Source organism: Pristis pectinata, chromosome 8 (genome assembly GCF_009764475.1).
Source record: "Pristis pectinata isolate sPriPec2 chromosome 8, sPriPec2.1.pri, whole genome shotgun sequence".
In the NCBI taxonomy this organism is placed as follows: domain Eukaryota; kingdom Metazoa; phylum Chordata; class Chondrichthyes; order Rhinopristiformes; family Pristidae; genus Pristis; species Pristis pectinata.
This window is the reverse complement of record NC_067412.1, coordinates 90,345,674-90,367,152: the sequence shown is the minus strand read 5'-3', so window position 1 is coordinate 90,367,152 and position 21,479 is coordinate 90,345,674. Positions and strand designations below refer to the sequence as shown.

Sequence of the window (21,479 nt, the reverse complement as noted above, 5' to 3'; positions counted from 1 at the left end):
CATTCACTGAAGCATTTTTAAACAAGGTATTGCAGGAATGTGTATTGATGCTACAATCAAGCAGTTATCTGTGCTGGTATCAAGGATGAGTTCTGAGCAAAGAATCATGTGGTTCGATATTTTTTCTAGTTGCAGCAACTGGGGAAAAAAGAAATATAGCAGATGCAGTTCCAATTACGAGATCACATATTTTGGATATGAGGAAACCAAATTTGAAATATTTTCTTAATGATCAGAGACTTACAATTGCAGAGAAACAAAGCAAATCAAGAGCTCTCATACACAGATCATGAAAAGCTAAGGAATAGATACAAAAAATAATCAGTAAAGCTAATAAAAGTTTAGTGTTTATCTCAAGGCATTTTGGGTTCATCAGTGAAACAATGTTTCCATTTATAGCTTCTGTCAGACTTAAACTGGAACACTGCATTCAGTTTTGGCTGCTGAACCCAAGGATATAGGCTGTTATTAGAGGGGCTGAAGTACCAATTCATTAGAGCACTACCAGTGCTTAAATGGTTAAAATTCTGGGGACTGACTGTATATATGTGGCTTTATTTCCTCTAAGTCAGTGGAGGAATCTTAAAATTAGGCCTTTAAGAACTGATATAATGAAGCATTTTTAAAACATTCACTTGAAATACTGTTGAAACCTGGAACTTCCCTCCTCCAAATAGCTGATTTGGGATCAACTGTTTTCAAGATTGACAGGCTATTGTGCAAGGGTAACCATGATTAATAAGTAAATGGAATTAAAGCAACTATCAGTCATGAATTTAATTGAATCTGAAATTCTCTTGTCCAATATCTTTGTTGTTTTACTTTTGGCTGTTTAGTGCTTCCATATGAATGGCCTCCATGTTGCAGAATTGAGTAATAGATTACAATGATCTTGAAAATTCATGGACCTGTACTGCAAGATGCAAATGGAACAAAAAACAAAGACTATGTTTCTGCTTCAAGGAGGCAGATTCAGTTTGCCACGTCATCAAATGATCTTGATGTGATGTATTCCAATAAAATGTTGCAATGAAAGTAAAATCAGAATAAGTTGCAAAGAAACTGTATTGCTACAATCAGAATGCATCTTCATTACTGCATCCAGTTCTGGTTGCCAAAAGTATTGGAGGGAACGCAGGGAAAGGCCATAATGATGATGCTTATGTCAGAGAACTGACAGATGTCAGGAGAGTATAGCCACTAAGTCTGAGAGGTGTTTGTCGAGATTAAATAAAATAGCATAAAGAATAGAAAAAATGGATTATCACTTAAATTATAAAAAGAGGAACAAGAAGACAGTTTCACACCATTAAAAAAATACATTTAAGTGCTATTAGGGAACTGCTTTTTGCATAAGGTGAGATCAATATCTGGAAATAAACTTCAGAATTGGAGTAATGAAGACAATAACCCTAGAATTATTTAAGAAACAAATGAAAAGTGGAAGATTTTAGGATCTTTCTGGATTGATGCAAAATTTGTATTTATCAGTTGACCTTGTGATTTCCCTACATTGAGAAGTTTACTCCAAGTGATCTATAACAGAGGTTATATATGTTTTTATATAGTTCTACAAAGCCTGACATTTAACAACATGCATGTTACTAAAAAAGTTATTTAACAATGGATGCAATGGGTGAGCATATTTTTTTTCATATTGGGAAGGCAGAAGCCAATGAGTTTGATCTCTGTCACAAACTCCTTTCCACAATTCTCAGAAGGACAGAATACTTAGAGGAGAGGAGGAAGTCTTTAAGTCTGAGGCCTGTAATGTCTCTATACAAGAGCAATAAAACTAGTCCCACTCCCTCATGCTTTCTTCAACAGCCCTGAAAATTCTTTCCTTGCAAATACTCATCCATTTCCCCTTTGAAAGTTACAACTGAATCTTCCTCCACTATTATGCCGGCAATGCATTTTGGATTCTAACCACTCACCATATAGAAGTTTTCCCTCATTGGTTTGTTTATTTCATTGTGTCCCCCCTGGTTCTTGGCCTGACAATGGGAAGAGTTTTGCTTTATCTACCCTGCTTATGATTTATAAACCTCTATTAATTCCCTTGTAACCTCCAAGGAGAGCAACCCCAGCTTATTCAGTTTATTCACATAACTAATATCCCTTGTTCGTGGAATTGTGTTTGCATATATCTATGTAATTAATATTTCTCATTCCTGGAATCATGTTTGCAAATATCTATCTAAAGCTTTTTGTTCTTCCGAAAGTATAGCACCCAGAACTGGGCACAAAACACCAGTTGTAGCTACATTAGTATTTTGTTAGGATTCATCATGTCTCCCTTTCTCTTGTACACTACGCCTCCTTTTATAAACGCAAGGATCTCAATTTTTAAAAATAAACACTTAACTTGCCCTCCCACTTGTAATAAACTAAGCACATATATATCACCCTTTTTTATTCTCTTAGAATAGTCCCTCCTGGTTTATATTACACATTCTCATTCTCCCTACCAAAAAAAAATACATCCCGTTTCTCAGCATTAAATTTCATCTGCCTGCTAGTTACCATTTCTATCAGCTTATCATTGTGCATTTGTAAATTGTATACATATTAATAACTTGGATTTTGCACAAAGGAAAGCACTGATGCTAATACTGATGCTTGGGGAACTTCAGTGTACACTTCTCTCCAATCCAAAATAAAAACCTGGCACTACTGGTCTGTCTCCTGTTACTTTGCCAACCTTCTGCCCATGCTGTTACTAACCCTTTCGTTTTATGGGCTTCAGTCTCGTTGACAAGCCTACTATTTTTGTCTCTTTATCAAACTCCCTTTGAGAAATCAACTGCAATTCTCTCTTCAACTATCTCAGTCACTTCAACAGAAAAACTCAAATCAAGTCAAGCACAAATGCTGGCTTTCAATGGGATGAGAACAAATCTAGCCCGAGTAAATTGGAATTAAAACATCAACAAATTCATGCTGACTTTCTCTAATTAATCCACACATGTCCAAGTGACTGCTGGCTCTGTCCTTTATTGTTTCTAGATCTATACCCAACATTGAGGCCAGTTTACATTCACAATTGAACAAGAGTGGAATGTTTTCAACTTTCCTGTCCTCAGTTATTGCCATTGAATCTATGATATTCAGATGTTTATGGTTAAGACCTCTGCAATTTCTTCCCTTACTTTCCTCAGTCACCTATGATGCACCCCATGTGGAACAGGTGATCTGTTTACTTCAAGTACAGCTAGATTTTATAGTACCTCCTCTTTATCAATTTTTAGCCTGTGCAGAATTTCCACTGTATCTTCTTTTGCTGAAATACTAGCAGCATTTCTTCCCTTGGTAAAGTAGTATTAAATTAGTATCTCAGTCCTGCTCTTTGCTTCTATATGTAGATTTCCCTTTTTGGCCTCTGATCAGATTCAAAATTTACCTTACATCCCTTTTAGATGTCTATAGAATATTTTTGAGTATCCTTCTAAGTTTGCTGCCAGTGTTTTTTCATACTCTCTCCGCTTCACTTATTTCCTTTTATACTTCTCAGAACAGGTTCTTGCATGTTAACAAGCTGGCACCTCTCAAATAACTTTCCTATTGCTCTATTTTGCTTTTTTATCATTTTAGTCATCAGGGATCTCTGCTTTAGTTTTACTTCCCTTTTTCCTCCTGGGAATGTACCTAGACTGCAGCTGTGAAATCTCTACCACTGAGACTCCCATTGTTCAATTATAGTTTTGCCTGCTAAGCTTTGATTCTACTTTACCCAGACTAGATATGTGCTTATCCCATTGAAATTGGCCCTACTCCATTTCTATTTTGACTATCTTCTCTTCACTTTGCCAAATGTCTGAAACTGAACCAGATCATTTGCAACACTGGGTGCCACATTTGATCAAGTTGAATTTCAGACAACACACTCAACACTAAAGTCATCTTTTTACACTTCCATAGCATCAAAACATGCAATTGAAACATCCATCCACACCTTTGCTAGCTCACCACTTGACTATTTCACCACATATTTGAGCAGTTTCCTTTGTTTAGTACTTAACAAGATTTACATAATCCAAAACTCTGTTGCCATGTCCTTACTTCATCAAGTTCTGTTTCCATTATCCCTGTACTTGCTTTGGCTCCCAATTAAGTAAAGTCTTGATTTTAAAATATTTTATTTATTCACAGCATACAGATGCCAAGAGCAAGATTACTGCCCATCTTCATTTGTCCCTTGAACTCTTACCCATCCTCTACTTTGGTTTGGCATGTCACTCAGTTTGGAGGCAATTGGAGATGGCCAATAAGTGCTGCCCTTTGGTAGCAATGCCCATACTCCTTGCATGAATAAATATCAAACTATTTCCGAGACTCTCTATTGCCTCACCCTTCTCCATTTCTGAGATGTCCTTCCACACTTAACCCTCCAAGATTTGTGGTTACCCAATTCTGGCCCCTTGCTCAACTCTGAATTTAAGTAGAGACATAGAGATTGCATATGTTGGGATCTGCAGCAGTTTTAAGCAATCCACCTTTGCAATTGTGTTTTCAGAGGAGAAGGCTCCAAGCTCTAGAATTCCTTCACGAATTATTCTGCTTCTTTATTCTACTTCCCTCTTTTAATATGCACTTTAAAACATACTCCTTTGTCCAATTTCTTGGCCAGTGTCGAGATTTTTTTGATTATGCTCTGAAGCAGCAGTTTGGGATGTTTTTAAGAGTATTAAGAAGATATTTACTATATATGGCAGTTCCAATGCAAACTCTGATTTTTTAGTATTTCTCATCTGCTTCAAATTTGTACTGTTAATTCACCCTGGTTGTTTAGAAAAAGTTGCTGTATAGTAGGAAATGTTTGCTTTTTATGATCACAAGGAAATATTGCCAGCAAAAGGTGAGAAAAATAGAAAAATATCCAAGAACATTTTGAAATGCAGCTCAACTGTTTATCCTATTCCTATTAATCTGTAATTTCTTATTTTGGATTTGTTTTTAAATTTTGAGTTTTTTTTATACTTATTCTTAATTCAAATTGCAATTAGCACTTCTTTCATATGCAAGGTTGTATTTAATTATATTTAACAGCTTTGAATGTTTATGAGAAAAATGTTTCTGAATAACACTGAATATATCTTAAGATTCTTAAGACACACAACTACACAGTGAGCACAATTTGTTCAAAGTACTTTATCATTGTAACAATACAATTATTAGATATTTCTTGCATTGTTTTTTTAAATTGATTTTATTCTCAGGATAAGAAATAAAAGGCAAATCTAATTGATGTTAAATGCCTTAAATTCCTCACAACAATCCAAACTACTTCACAATGAAGCAAAATACAAACTGCTGGATGAACTCAGAGGGTCAAACAGCATCTATGGAGGCAAAGAGATGGTTGATGCTTTGGGTCGAGACCCTGCATTAGGGCTGAGAGCGTGGGGTGACAGGGAGAGATGAAACAGGGCCTAGTAGATGATAGGTGGAATCAAGGTGGGGGATGATTGGCAGATGGAGCCAGGGGGTGGGAAGGGAAGAGAAAGGTAGAGGCAGAGGCTGGAGCTGGTAGGTGGCCTACCCTTCCTATTCTCCCCGCGCCCCCACCCACCCACCTGATTACATCTGCCCATCATCTCTCATTTATCTGGTTCTACTTATCACTCTATGTTACTCCTCCCCTCCAATGACTTGGTGCCATCTGCCAATCATCCCCCACCTTACTTGACTTACCTTTACTTCCAAATTGCAAAAAAGAATTTATGTAAAGGTGAAACACACAAAAATGAGCATGTAAAAAAGTGAGGACTGTACTGTGCTTTTTAAAATCATCTCAGTTCTCTGCTTTAAATTTCAATGTGACTCTGCTTTCCTCAAGTAACTTAAATGTTACCCAGGTTTGTTATGCAAGTATAATAATCTTGTAGGTCATGGAAAGGATACAATAATATATAGCTTTGTTTACTGTTACTATTTTAAAACTTTCTGCCTCATGGAAAGGACACAATAGTATAAAGCTTGTGCACTGTTGCTATTTCAGAACTATCAATCTGATATTCTTCTCTTGTTGGTATTTAGGCTTCCTTCAGCCATGCTAATTTAAGTTTTCAACTCTAATACTCTACTCATTTTCTAATGAAAAAATATGGACAAGGAAATAGCATTAAGAGATTTCTGAGAAATGTTCTTTGTCTACAAACTAATAGTTGCACAACTGAATCAAAAGGAGAAAAAATGTCCCAATTTCATGTGCCGTGAGTTGGAAGCTAAAACAGTTGATGCCATTACATCGTTTAAGTAAGAATGTGAGTAAGAATTTACCCACAAGGTAAAACTGGATCAGGCCAAAATTAATGGAGCAAAATATTTGCAAACTGGACAACAGTTAAATATTGGAATTTCATCTGGTTTACCAATATTCTTCAGGGAAGGGAATCTACCACCCTTATTTGGTCTTCTTTACATAACTCCAAACCTACCAAGGTGGTTGGCTTCCAAATGTCTCCTCTATTCAAGGACAATTAGACGAAGACACTAAATACTGACAATGCCAAATTCTGCTCTCATTCCAAGAACAAATAAAAAAAATGTTAAAAGGAGCAACGTGTAAACCAGAGCTAACAATACTAAAAAAAATTATGAAGAATTTGGAAAGTGAAGTTGGAAGGCAAAAGATTATTAGGGCTAAAATGCAAATTTTAAAAGTGACCATGAGAAATAACAATAAAGATCTTTTACAGAATAAAATTTTAATGCATGAATAAAAAGACTGTTTGAGACAATTGGATAAAAATTAGTTTGGGAAAAACTAAGCAAACCTCAAGTAGATACGTCAGCAGGTCACAGTGACATGCACCCATGGCTGTTGGAGATGGTCAGAGAGAAGGTAATTGATAGATACAGAATAAAGGACAAATAGTTAATAGATGTTGTTACAACCAGAGTGGAAGTGGTGTACGCACTGTCTTGGCTTATTTTTCCAGCCTCTCTCATTACACCTCAGCTCAAGAAGAGTTCTTTTTCTCACAGCAGAACTGTTGCTGACAACAGGACATGGAAATGAAAGGAATAGGCAGAAGAGTAGAACACATCTTAATGCCAAAAAATAGGTGATGTATTTTAGAAGGATGATTAAGGAATGGAATCAACTAAATGTAAAGATGTTAAAATGGGGGGGGGGGGGGGGGGGGGTGGAATCCCAGGATTTACAGACAAAATGTTCCATGTGCATCAATGTTAATAGTTGATAATAAAGCCATAAAACACAAAAAAGTGAAAAATTAAAACAAATTTATGTATTTATGTTAGGTTGGTTAAGAAAGACTATTTTGTCTGATTGGAAATCAATGATGGGAGGTCAATAAGTTAAAAATGTTCATAACAGAACAAGGACAGTAGAATCATTTACATATTGGCACCTGCTTAGTACCGAAGGTTTAGACGGGGCAGTATGTTGACAGGCCGACCAGAGGGAATGCCATATTAGATCTAGTATTAGGTGATGAACTGGGTCACAAGACAGATCTCTCAGTGGGAGAGCATTTGGAGAACAGTGACCACCGCTCCCTAACCTTTAAGCATTGTCATGGACAAGGATAGGAGCAAAGAGAAAAGGAAAATATTTAATTGGGGAAGGGCAAATTATGAGCCTATGAGGCTAGAACTTGCGAGTGTGAATTGGGAAGACATTATTGAAGGGAAATGTGCCATGGAGATGTGGTCGTTGTTCAGGGATCTCTTGCAGGATGTTAGGGATAAATTTGTCCCGGTGAGGCAGAGAAAGAATGGCAGGGTGAAGGAACCATGGGTGACAAGAGAGGTGGAACATCTAGTTAGGAGGAAGGCGGCAACATACATAAGGTTTAGGCAGCAAGGATCAGATTGGGCTCGTGAGGAATATTGGGTAGCAAGGAAGGAACTTAAGAAGGGGCTGAGGAGAGCAAGAAGGGGACATGAAAAGGCCTTGGTGAGTAGGGTGAAAGAAAACCCCAAGGATGATGGGAGTAAAGGTAGGACTGATTGAGGATAAAGCTGGGAAGATGTGCCTGGAAGCTGTGGAAGTGGGTGAGGTCCTGAATGAACTCTTCTCTTCAGTATTCACCAAGGACAGGGGCCTTGATGACGTGGAGGACAGTGTTGGTAAGGTTAATGTTGCAGAGCATGTTGATATCAAGAGAGAGCATGTGTTGGAGCTGTTAGAAAATATTAGGACAGATAAGTCCCCGGGGCCTGAAGGAATAGTCTCCAGGCTGCTCCGCAAGGTGAGGGAGGAGATTGCTGAGCCTTTGGCTAGGATCTTTGAGTCCTCGTTGTCCACGGGAATGGTATTGGAGGGTGGCAAATGTTGTCCCTTTATTCAAAAAAGGTAGTAGGGATAGTCTAGGGATTTACAGACCAGTGAGCCTTACGTCTGTGGTGGGCAAGCTGTTGGAAAGGATTCTTAGAGATAGGATCCATGGGCATTTAGAGAATCATGGGTCTGATCAGGGACAGCCAGCATGGCTTTGTGAAGGGCAGGTCATGTCTCACAAGCCTGATAGTGTTCTCTGAGGAGGTGACAAGACAGATTGATGAGGGTAGTGCAGTAGATGTGGTCTACATGGATTTTAGTAAGGCATTTGACAAGGTTCCACATGGTAGGCTTCCTCAGAAGGTCAGAAGGCATGGGATCCAGGGAAGCTTTGCCATGTGGATTCAGAATTGGCTTGCCTGTAGAAAGCAGAGGGTTGTGGTGGAGGGAGTGCATTCAGATTGGAGAGCTGTGACTAACGGTGTCCCACAAGGATCGGTTCTGGGACCTCTGGATGAGGGTGTAGAAGGGTGGGTTGGCAAGTTTTCAGACGACACAAAGGTTGGTGGTGTTGTGGATAGTGTAGAGGATTGTCGAAAATTGATAGGATGCAGAGGTAGGCTGAGAAGTGGCAGATGGAGTTCAATCAGGAGAAGTGTGAGGTGGTGCACTTTGGAAGGACAAACTCCAAGGCAGACTACAAAGTTAATGGCAGGATTCTGGGTAGTGTGGAGGAGTAGAGGGATCTGGGGATCCATATCCACAGATCCCTGAAAGTTGCCTCACAGGTAGATAGGGTGGCTAAGAAAGATTATGGGATGTTAGCATTCATAAGTCGTGGGATCGAGTTTAAGAGCTGCAATGTAATGATGCAGCTCAAAAAACTCTGGTTAGACCACACTTAGAGTACTGTGTCCAGTTCTGGTCGCCTCATTATAGGCAGGCTGTGGAAGCATTGGAAAGGGTGCAGAGGAGATTTCCCAGGATGCTGCCTGGTTTAGAGAGTATGCATTATGAGGAGAGACTGAGGGAGCTAGGGCTTTACTCTTTGGAGAAAAGGAGGATGAGAGGAGACATGATAGAGGTGTACAAAATATTAAGAGGGACAGAGTGGACACCCAGCACCTCTATCCCAGAGCACCAATGCTCAGTATAAGAGGGCATGGCTTTAAAGTAATCGGTGGGAAGTTCAAGGGAGATATCAGAGGGAGGTTTTTTTTTACCCAGAGAGTGGTTGGGGCATGGAATGCGCTGCCTGAGGCGGTGGTGGAGGCAAGTACATTGGTCAAATTCAAGAGATTACTAGATAAGCATGTGGAGGAATTTAAAATGGAGGGATATGTGGGAGGAACGGGTTAGATAGTCTTAGGTGAGGTTTAAAGGTCGGCACAACATGGTGGGCCGAAGGGCCTGTTGTGTGCTGCACTGTTCTATGTTCTATAGAGGATTGCTGGAACACAGACTGTTTTATTATAACAATTCAATAAAGCAGAAAGCATTCAAATAAAAAAAACATTTGAAATGGTGTAAGATTCTATGATATAACAATAGAAAATAATTGGATTAGGTTTTAAGAATGTGTTAGCAAAGTGCCATTCCTGATATTGTTTACTGCCAATCTGAATTCTTGTATCAAATTTAAACAGATCTGGTCCTCTCGATCTGAATGACAAAATTTTAACCTCCAATTTCTTTACTTCTTGGACTTGTTCAAATGTACAATTGTACTAATGACCCAATTCTGGCTGTAACATCTATTTGAATCTCTAAAACCTATCAAAGTTATTCAGACAGTAGTTTGCCAAAGATGAAAAACTAGACTGATTTGTTCACTGTTGTACTCAAAATTGTGCCTGTGCTAAGACATTCAACGTATTCTTATGACTGACAATTTTTCATCTAATTCAAAATACTTTGCATATTGAAGTTAATTTGCCACTTGTTTGCCCTTCTGCATAACAGATCTTAGTTCATCTGTAAACATTACTACAGGTTGAAACTCTCTGGTCTGGCATTGTGATCCAGCACCTCCTGTAGTCTAGCATGTTTTAAATCTGTGGTAAAGAACCGTACTAATTAACTAACTCTAACTTAAGATCTAACCAAGCTCTAAGGTATTACAATCTGCAGCTAATTAACTGACCTGTGCAAATTTTGCGATCTCAGCCAACTTACGGAAACTTCAGTCTACAGACAGTTCTTGGAATCTCCAGCTTCCATTTCCTACAACTGTCCCACAATACTTAAAAATAACAGTTCTCCTGCTCAGAGGAAAATGATCAGGGGGCAATTTCTGTGGTCCAGCACCAGTCGGGGCCCAAGGGTACCAGACTAGAGCGTTTTAACCTGTATTTGTTAATCTTCTCTTTGGTCATTTGATGGTCAAAAGTGATTTTACATAGGTTATTCATAATAATTAGAAACAATAGATTAAGGAGTTCTAATTCAATGTAGGGATCCATTTTTACCTCATTTCTATTTTAGCATTTAAATTTACCATGAGCTCCCATGACTTGAAGTGTTTAATTAGAAATCTTTGATGGAGTGACCAAAGGATTGTTCCTAATTTTAACAGAATTGTACTTTGATGCCAAAAAAATTTTTTTTAGCATCATATGTTAACTCAAAAGCTAATAAAGAGAGAAAGAACACAAATGGAAGAACCAATAGGGAGGAGGACTATTATTTTGCAGTGCATCAACATTTCTGAAGCCAATATGCACCTAAAAGCTCATTTCTAATCAGTAATTGGGCCACTACAATCAATACAATGATTACAATTATTGCGAAGGTACTAGAGACAGTCTGGTACTCAAACTTGTGGGCATCTTTTGCTTGTGTCCTAACTTGAAGTCAGTCCAGTTCATCTGTCACTCTATACTTGCTGATCTATGCTGTTGAGCCTTGATTTTAAAATTTTCATCTTTGTTTTCTAATCCTTCCTCACAGAATCATAGAACAGTACAGCACAATACAGGGCCTTTGGCCCACAATGCTGTGCTGACCTTTAAACATCACCCAGAACTATCTAACCCCTTCCTCCCACATATTCCTCTATTTTAAATTCCTCCATATGCTTATCTAGCAATCTCTTGAATTTGACCAATGTACCTGCCTCTACCACCGCCCCAGGCAGCGCATTCCATGCCCCAACCACTCTCTGGGTAAAAATCCTCCCTCTGCTATCTCCCCTGAACCTCCCACCCATCACTTTAAAGCTATGCCCTCTTGTATTGAGCATTGGTGCCCTGGGACAGAGACACTGGCTGTCTACTCTATCTATTCCAGTTCGTGCCTGTCCCAATTTCTGAATTTTCCTTAAGTTTGATGACATTTCTCAGCAACCCTCTAATTATGCTTTCTTGCTTGTCCTTAATTGTCCCACCAAGGGCAGCTATGCCTTCAGTTGCTAAGTCCTGACTATTTAAGTTCCCTCTATAATTTCTGCCACTCTTTGAGGTAGTTTTTTAAGACCACCTGCATGGTCTGGCTTTGATATTTTTTGTCTGATAATGTTCATGTGAAGTGCAGATAAGAAATGCCTTGGAATAGTGTAAAACCGAAGATGCTATATAAATTGAAGTTGTTGCGGTTGATTATTTTGGGACCAAATCTTAGTAGTTTAATCATGATCACTCATAGATGTTCTCTACAGCAAAACTGTCACATTTTGGCTTGGTCCCCAACACCATTTATAAAGAACCTCATTTTATTGATCTCTACTTGCTGTTTTATAACTGCCAAGGAATTGCATAACTGACAGTGACAGTGCACTTGCCTTTGGGCTTTTGCTATGTCCTAAAAGACAGAGGTAGAAAAAGGAATGAGCTCCTGCAGTGTGAATACAGGGAGTTAGAAGGTTAAAAAGCAGGACCTCAAGGGCTGTAATCTTTGGATTACCCATGGTGCCATGTGCTAGTGAGGGTAGGAATAGGACGATAGGGCACAATGCATATCTGAGGAGCTGGTGTAGGAAACAAGGGTTCAGGAGACCTGTACAAGAGTGATGGGTTGCTTCTGAACTGCAGGGGGACCAATATCCTGGCAGGGAGATTTGCTCGAGCTTCTTAGGAGGGTTTAAACTCATCCAGAAGGGGGATGAGTCCCAAAGCAGTGGTGTGGCAGATGGGCAAGCCGGGGCAAATATAAATGTTAAAGTGAGCAAGTTCAGTAAACAGGACAAGGAGCAAGGAAGGTCTGGTTCATTCATTCATTGGTTTATGCAAGAAGCCTGACAGCTAAGGCAGGTGAGTTTAGGGAATGGATTGGTAAATAGGACTAGGTTATTATAGCCATAACAGACATATGGTTGAGGGAGGGGCAGTACTGGCAGTTCAATATTACAGGGCAAAGATGTTACAAGTATAATAGAGATGGAGATGAGAGGGAGGGGGGGAGTTACATTTTTGATTGGGGTGAACATCAAAGCAAACTTAGAGAGGATATTCTTGAGGCATCATCCAGTGAGGCTTTATGGGTAGAACTTAGAAACAAGTAAGGGATGATCACTTTGAAAAGACTGTATTATGGGCTCCTCAACAGTCAGTGGGAATCAAAGGAACAAACATGTAGAGAGATCACAGATAGCTATAATAATAGGGTTCTAATAGAAGGTGATTTCAACTTCCCTCATATTGACTGGGACTGCCATAGTACAAGAGAATTGGATGGGGTACAATTTGTTAAATGTGTCCAGGAAGATGTTCTCAAGCAATGTGTACAGAGGTTTAGAAAATCATGAGGAAGAATCTTTTTCCCAGGGTAGAGGAGTTTAAAACTAGATGGGTTTAAGGTGAGAAGGAAAAGATTTAAAGGGGACCTGGGGGCAAGTTTCCCCCCCCACACGGAGGGTGGTAGGTAGATGGAGCAAACTGCAAAAGGAAGAGGTAGAGGCGGGTACAAAATACTTAAAAGACATTAGACACGCACAAGGATAGGAAAAGTTTAGAGGGAAATGGGCCAAATCCAGGTAGGCAACCTGATTGGCATGGACGAGTTGGGCCAAAAGGCCCGTTTCCATGCTGTATCTCTATGACTCTATAAGCTAAGGTTAAGACTGAAGAGCTGACCCTATTGAATAGAGAAATGCAATGACTAGAAGATAAAATACAATCTTACAGCAAGGAAAAGCAAACTGATCATTTGTGCTGTGCTTGATAAAACATGTAGACAGAGATTAGTGACTGACTTCTAACATCATCATGGTAAGTTATGTGGCTGTTGAAATGCATCATTTCTTATAGCAAATTAAGCCAGGATTCCCTCTTAAGGTGTGCAGGGAATTTCAGCAATGCATAATGTTTTTTTTTTAAAAGAGATCAAGAAACTTTTAAGCTGCAGCCCGTTCTTTACAATGAAGCAAGGAAATTCACTCCGCCATAATTAATATCATTCTAGTGGCCTACCAGGATGGGGACCTAAGAATGTCTAAAAAAAAAATAATTTTAAGAAAGTACTGATCAAAAATGTGTTACAGTTCTATGGTGGGCAGTTCTGAGATTTATTATTGTTAAATAATGAATAGCAAAGCACGCACTGTGTACTTGCAATTTTTCAGCATTTTTTTTTACAAGCCCAGCTCCCAGTTGGGAACACATGATCATGAATGGTCCCTTAATCCCTTCTAAAGTTTTCTATTGATCTAGTATGGCCCGTACAGACATTGCACATTGGCCAATGTTACAACAGAAGTTACTAAATATTTTAATAGTAATTCACAATCACAAAATGCTTAAGCACATAAATAAACTTGAGTACTATACTAAGAGAAGCTAACATATTAAATCATAAGGGAAATGTGTTAATTTTGGAGCATAATTTTGGTAAATAGGTTTAACTGAATGAACCCGAGGAATCTGCGGAGGACTTTGTGAGTATAATGTAGCGGCTAGCGTAACGCTATTACAGCGCCAGTGACTCGGGTTCAATTCCGCTGCTCTCTATAAGGAGTTTGAACGTTCTCCCCATGCCTGCGTGGTTTCCTCTGGGTGTTCTGGTTTCCTCCCACGTTCCAAAGAAGTACAGGTTAGGAGCTGTAGGCATGCTATGTTGGCACTGGAAGAGTGGTGACACTTGCCAGCTGCCCCCCCGGCACATTCTCAATAATGCAAAAAGATGCATTTCATTGTGTGTTTTGATGTACATGTGACTAATAAATAAATATCTAGATAAAAATTACATACTGGCTTCTATTTTCGTGTAAACTGAAAAACTGTCATCTTTTTATTTTCCCAAAAGCTGCTGTAGTTCCTGTTTTTTTGCTGGACATTTTCAATGTACTATCAAAGTGAAACTATTAGACATGATTAAAATAAAATTTTACATTTGCATGATGTATCCATATCTCAGTTAAAAAGGAACTGTAGATAAAAACCAGGCCAAAAAAGTCCACCACATATAATTTTTCATAACCTGAAGATGCTTATGAAATGCTGTGCAGTGAAGCAGAGGAAAATTAGCTGCAGCATTTAATGGGCTTAGTGCAAAATGCATAGCTTAAGAATCTCAAAAGAAAAGCCACCTTGTACCTTGTAATTGCCGCACGTTAAACAACAAATACTTCATTTTAATCAGTTTAACATTTTAATGGCAAAGATTATCATGAGCAAAAGAGATCACCAGTAATAAAGAGAAATTAAATCCAGACAGAATTTCCTGGAACAATAATTAAATCAAGGCTATTTGCAAAATTTGCAGACATTATGTAGGCAAATTTGTTTTTAAACACAAGTAGTTAAAATTCTAAATCAACAGTATTCAAAGATACTTGTGGATGAATTAAGTTTTTTCTCGTCTTCCCCTCAAACTGTATGAAGAACTCATGAAAGTTATTCGAATTAGGATCAAGTAATTATGCTCCAATGTCAAAATAAATAACTAGCAATATTGCTAATTTTTATCCTTTTAAAATGCATTCAATTTAACACAATGAAATAAAAATATAAAATTGGTGTTGTCATAAGCTTAGTTGGTGAAGCCCATCATTTGCTACTTGTTTTATCTTGTCGACTTGAAACTGATGCAAAAGAAATAAGCAGTTCCCTGAAGTCACGAGCAGGAAACAAGATTCAACAGGAAGTTGCAACAAACTAATAATTCTGGCAGATCAAATCATCGATAATAAGTTTGGAGTTGAACATATGTGAATCATGTTTCTTATTCAGAAAGGGGAAGACTTCTACCATTAAGTAATTTTTCAGGATTTATTGATAGAAAAATTAACATGAATTGCTTATAAATTATATAATTTTAACCTGAGTCGGGCACCCTACCAGAAATATGTTCACTTACTCATTAAATACCAAGTCTGGTGCAAAGTAGAGCATTCTGGCATTCACAATTCTATAGGACCTCCATCCCATTGCGAAGACCATAACTGCCATCCACGAATACTGTATGAGACTCATTTGGTCATCCACATGTAAATTGCGAAAACCTGCAGACAAGGAGCACTTGTGCTGAAATAATGTTATAGTATGCAATGATCAGTACATAGCTTGGCAAGGAACAGACCTTCTTAGCTAATAAGCATTAAGGACAATTAACTAATGGCGCAAATGCATAAACAGTTATGAAGCTTTTTGCACTGATTGTGGTGTGTAATTTTAACCATTCATATAGTTAAATTACAGTACCAGCATTCATTCAAGTTGAACTGAATTTGTTCCCCATTCTATTGTAAGTAGTTAAGTCTCAATATAACACTGTAAACTTGTAAGCCATTTTCTGAGCAACTTGAACAACCAAAGTGATCAAAGCAGTTCACCACTGGAAAACAAAAATTATTTAACATTTCTGCCAGAAGATATGTTATTGTGTCCAACAATTTTAGATGTATGAAATATGCTTCCTTGCTGCTCTTTCAGGTAATTTCCACATTGCTGCAAGTTAAATTTATTTTGCGACTGCTAAAGCGTTGAATCATGCGGCAAGGCTATTAGCTAGAGATGAAATGCTCAGTGGATTTTTTAAAAATATATTGCAAAAATAATGCATTGCTTGCTCAATGCATTTGACCTCACATGGAATGGATGCTGCAGCAGAGCTTGCAATGAAAAGAATGAACTCTTGACTGAAATGTGAGTAACTGTACATAACTTAGCCACATTCAAAATTATGGTGCACTATGGGAACTTTAATTCATTAATCACTACCTCCTGGCCTGGCAGAGCTGGAAAAAAGCTTATGTAGCAGAGAATTGTGGGTGATATCAGATGGCACTTAAAATTTACATGCAACACATCAAGTCACCTAGTTTAATAATGATAGTAGAGTTGCAAGTAATGACCTGTGAAATTTATAAGGGAAGCATTAGCAGAGTGATATCATTTCCTTGAGGAATATTTCTAGACGACATTCAATGTTTCTGTAATATTACAAATTTCCACTAAAGTCAACTTTTATACATTGGACTTCTTCTAGACTTACATTGGAAGTGTCTATAGTTTCAGCATCTTGCTTTCTAGAGAAGTATAATCAAAATCAAAGATGTACTATTCAGCAGGGACAACACTTCATCAATTGGTCATTGACTAATAAGAGTGAGGGAAATAATTCTGAAAACCTATAGGTTTCCCAAATAATCTTAAACCTCAAGGGTTATCAACTGAACCTCTGATGGCATTTAGGCAATCTATGCACAATGCAGTGCCCATAATAAGCCAATACGTTTTAAAGCATTTCACTACGCATGTGCTTTGTGACCACAGGATTCTGTCGGTCAGTGCCCAAGTACCAAAAATCTTCCACAGTATCACTTTTTAAATACGCATGCTATTATCACTGTTATTTGAAAGTTAATGAAAAGTTGAAGAACAGCAGCAAGAACAAGGTTATCATTTGCAGATAAAGCCAATGACACCACATGCCAACTATGGATAGAAGCTGAATGCAAGTACATCAAAACTATTGCTATAATTAAAACTGGTGTCTCAAACCAATGCTTCACATGGACGAATTGATTATTAACAGTTTTACAATACAATTCTCCACTCCTTTCAGTTTAATAGTATAACCAGCAAAGTCCATGATTTCATGCGTAAAGAAAATCTGTGTGACCATAATGTCATAATCAAGTCAGTGCAACAGAACCAAGAATGAAACAACCAACAATATATGATGGAAGAATGCTGCTATCTTCCAAGAAATGCCATAATTAAATTTAAGTAATAAACAATATTTGTTATCAAGGAGTCCTAAAGGAATGCATTACATTTCATGTTCAACAGACATGGCATCTATTAGTGTCATTTCCCTGCCTGACTATTAAATGACAAATACCTAGCAGCCTGCTCAAATTAAATGCAGTCATTTATTTCACCTACCATGTTCTGTGAATATTGGCAGCTTGAGATGACATGCTGATCTATACTTAATTTCAGATGTTTAAAAACATAACCTACCACTCCTTCCAACTGAGTTCCTGTGGATGGAGGAAGTGCCTTGACAGTAGTGTTGCACTGAATCCAGCTGGGGTTTATTAGCTAGACCCGTTTGAAATGTACATTACTGCGGCAATGCACAGGAGCCAACTGTGTCTTGGACAGTGGTGACTAATCAACATTAAGAACATAGAACAGCACAGGCCCTTTGGCCCACAATGTTGTGCCAACATTTTATCCTGCTCTAAGATCCATCTAACCCTTCCCTCCCACATAGCCCTCCATTTTTCTGTCATTCACGTGCCTATCTAAGAGTCTCTTAAATGTCCCTAGTGTATCTGCCTCCACCATCTCTGCCGGCAGTGCATTCCATGCTCCCACCACTCTCTGTGTAAAAAAAAACTTACCTCTAACATCCCCCATACCTTCCTCCAATCACCTTTAAATTATGCCCCCTCGTGTTAGCCATTTTCGCCCTGGGAAAAAGTCTCTGACTGTCCACTCGATCTATGCCTCATCATCTTGTACACCTCTATCAAGTCACCTCTCATCCTCCTTCTCTCCAAAGAGGAAAGCCCTGGCTCACTCAACCTATCCTCATAAGACATGCTCTCCAATCCAGGCAGCATTCTGGTAAATCTCCTCTGCACCCTCTAAAGCTTCCACATCCTTCCTATAATGAGGCAACCAGAACTGAACAGAATACTCCAAGTGTGGTCTAACCAGAGCTTTATAAAGCTGCAACATTACATCGCTGCTCTTAAACCCAATACCCTGACGAATGAAGGCCAACACACCATACGCCTTCTTAACAACCCTACCAACCTGTATGGCAACCTTGAGGGATCTATGGACATGGACCCCAAGATTAACATCAAACCAATTTTCACATGCCTGACAAACAACTTACTTCTGAAGGGAGAGTAGCCAGTGTCACAAGCTGTGCCTCCATTTCCTGAATGCTTATCATATGGTGTCCATTATCTGGCCCTTAGTCTATAATGGCAATTCTGCAAATGTTTTGACAAGTAGTTGTATATTTTGTCTGCAAAAGGTTCCAGGTCCTTCTGTTAAGAATGTAACTTCTTACAGATATAGGTACAGTGGAGCAGCCATTTGAATCCTGGCCTCTGTGTGGAGTTTGCACATCTTCTCCATGACAGCATGGGTTTCCTTTGGGTGCTCTGGTTTCCTCCCACATCCTAAAAACATTCATGTTGGTAGGTTAAATGGCCACTGTAAATTGCTCCATATTAGTGTGTGGTAGAATCTGGGAGGTGTTGAGAATAAAATGGGATTAATGTAGGATTTGTGTAAATGGGTGGTTGATGGTCAGCACAGACACAATGAGCCAAAGGGCCTATTTAGAACATGGAACAGCACAGTACAGGCCCTTCTGCCCACGATGTTGTGCTGACATTTTATCCTGCTTTAAGATCTATCTAACCATTCCCTCCCACATAGCTCTCCATTTCTCTATCATTCATGTGGCTATCTAAGAGTTTCTTAAATGTCCCTAATGTATCTGCCCCCACAACCTTTGCCGGCAGTGCGTTCCATGCATCCACCGCTCTGTGTAAAAAAAAAACTTACCTGCGATATCCCCCTTATTACGTCCTCCAATCACCTTAAAATCATGCCCCCTCGTGTTAGTCATTTTGCCCTGGGAAAAAGTCTCCGACTATGCTGTATCTCTGTACAGTCTCTCTCTGACTCTATAAACTGAGTGCCATATTAACATTCTATTTAAAGCTTGGTACCTGTGCAGCAGTTAGACCAATGATATTAGGAGTTCGAAAGTAACATAAAAACACCGCAAGATCAATCTATGATTATAAGGCTGGAACACCTAACTAACTTACATGGTTGTTCACATCTGAACATCTATTTATGTTATTACATAATCCAGTAACTCCCACTGAAACACAGCCTGCCAACACACTTACTCTTGCACCCATCCTTAACTGACTCCCAAATTTCAATTACTAACACTCTTGCCTGCTTACTTACACTAATTTAGTCTGACCATAGAATGGTTACAAGAAGCCCCATCATACCTGCCTCCACCACCTCCCCTGGCAGCACGTTCCAGGCACCTGCCACTGTGTGTAAAAAAAAAATGCCTTGTAAATCTCCTTTAAACTTTCCCCATCTCACCTTAAAGCTATGCTCTCTTGTATTTGACATTTCCAATCTGGGAAAAAGACTCTGGCCACCTACCCCATCTATGCCTCTCATAATTTTATATACTTCTATTAGGTTGCCCCACAGCCTTCAATGCTCCAGAGAAAACGATCCAAGTTTGTCCAACCTCTCCTTATAGCTAATACACTTTAATTCAGGCAACATCCTGATGAACCTCTTCTACACCCTCTCCAAAGCCCATCCTTCCTGTAATGCAGCAACCAGAACTGCATGCAATATTTCAAATGTTACCTAACCAAAGTTTTATACAGTTGCGACAAGACTTCCCTATTTTTTATACTCAGCACCCTGACCGATGAAGGCAAGTATGCCATACGCCTTCTTAATCACCTTATCTACTTGTGTAGCCACTTTCAGAGAGGTAGGGACCTACCCTCCTAATGGTACAGCCATACAGTACACTTTTCTCTTACATCTGACCTCACAAAGTATAATAACCTCACACTTGTGCCTGGATTAAACTCCATCTACCATTTCTCTGTCCACATTTACAACTGGTCTATGTCCTGCTGAATCCTTTGACATCCTTCTTCAATATCTCTAACTCCTGTTTTACAGTTCTGGTTTTTAACTTTCCACCTAACTCTCTAAATTCTCTTTGCAGGACCTCATTTCTTGTCCTGCCTATGTTGTTTAGTACCAATATGGACCATGACCTCTGGCTGCTCGCTTTCCCCTTTCAGAATGTCCTGTGTCTGCTCCAAGACATCTTTGACCCTAGCACCAGGGAGGCAACACAATATCCTGGAACACCAGTCTGTGCCCCTAACTAACAAGTTTCCTATCACTATTGCTTGCCTAGACTTTGCCGTATCCTGCTATACAAGAGAGCCAGTTGTGGTGCCACTGATCTGACTGCTGCTGTTATTTTCCCCCAAGAAGCAGTTCCCTTCACCCCCTTACATAATCCAAAATGTTACGCGTGTTTGAGAGGCAGACAGCTACAAGAGAATCCTACACTACTTTCCTGGCAGTCAGCTATCTATTGGGCTGAACCTTTGTTGTGACTACCTCCCAGAAACTATCTATGACACTCTCCTGTACGATCCTCAGCAAGTCTAGCTGCCACTCCAACCAATCCATGCAGTCTGAGAGGAGCTGCAGCTGGACACACTTCCTGCCGACATAGTCAAGTTGGGCACTTCACCGCTCCCTGATCTCCCACATCTCACAGGAGGACCATACTACTCCACTGACTGCTGTTACTGTAAACTAGCAGACTTACAAAAAAAGGAAAAAGCCCTACCTTACCTTAATGCTGCTTGCTCTCCGCACCACAGCCCACACTTTAACTTGCCAACAGCACTTCCACCTCAAGGTTGCCCTCCTCAAAATGGCTGCTCCCTAGAGCCCACCTCCCTTTTATTCACTGCTAAGCCTTTTGGAAGGAAACCGACCAGCTGCTCACCTGCCAATATGTAGATTAAAATCACCATGATAAGTACAAAACAAATAGATGCTGGAATCTGAAAGAAAACTGAGAAAGGATAAGATCTCTTTATTAGTCACATGTACATCGAAACACTGTGAAATGCATCTTTTGCGTAGAGTGTTCTGGGGGCAGCCCGCAAGTGTCGCCATGCTTCCGGCAGCAACATAGTATAGCCACACATAGCAGACCCGTAACATTGATGGTTTTGCTT

The 21,479-nt window shown here is 39.2% G+C and overlaps 1 protein-coding gene across 2 annotated transcripts in view; it reads right to left on the bottom strand.

The window, feature by feature from the left end:
- ar (androgen receptor) overlaps positions 1-21,479 on the bottom strand; it is a 144,244-nt gene that overhangs the window by 17,624 nt on the left and 105,141 nt on the right. The window contains exon 5 of one of the 2 annotated variants that reach the window (XM_052022350.1): positions 15,542-15,686. The exons of the other annotated variant lie outside the window; for it this stretch is intronic. Coding sequence (XP_051878310.1) covers positions 15,542-15,686 — 145 coding nt within the window. The remainder of the gene's footprint in view (positions 1-15,541; positions 15,687-21,479) is intronic. 2 annotated transcript variants of the gene reach the window in all.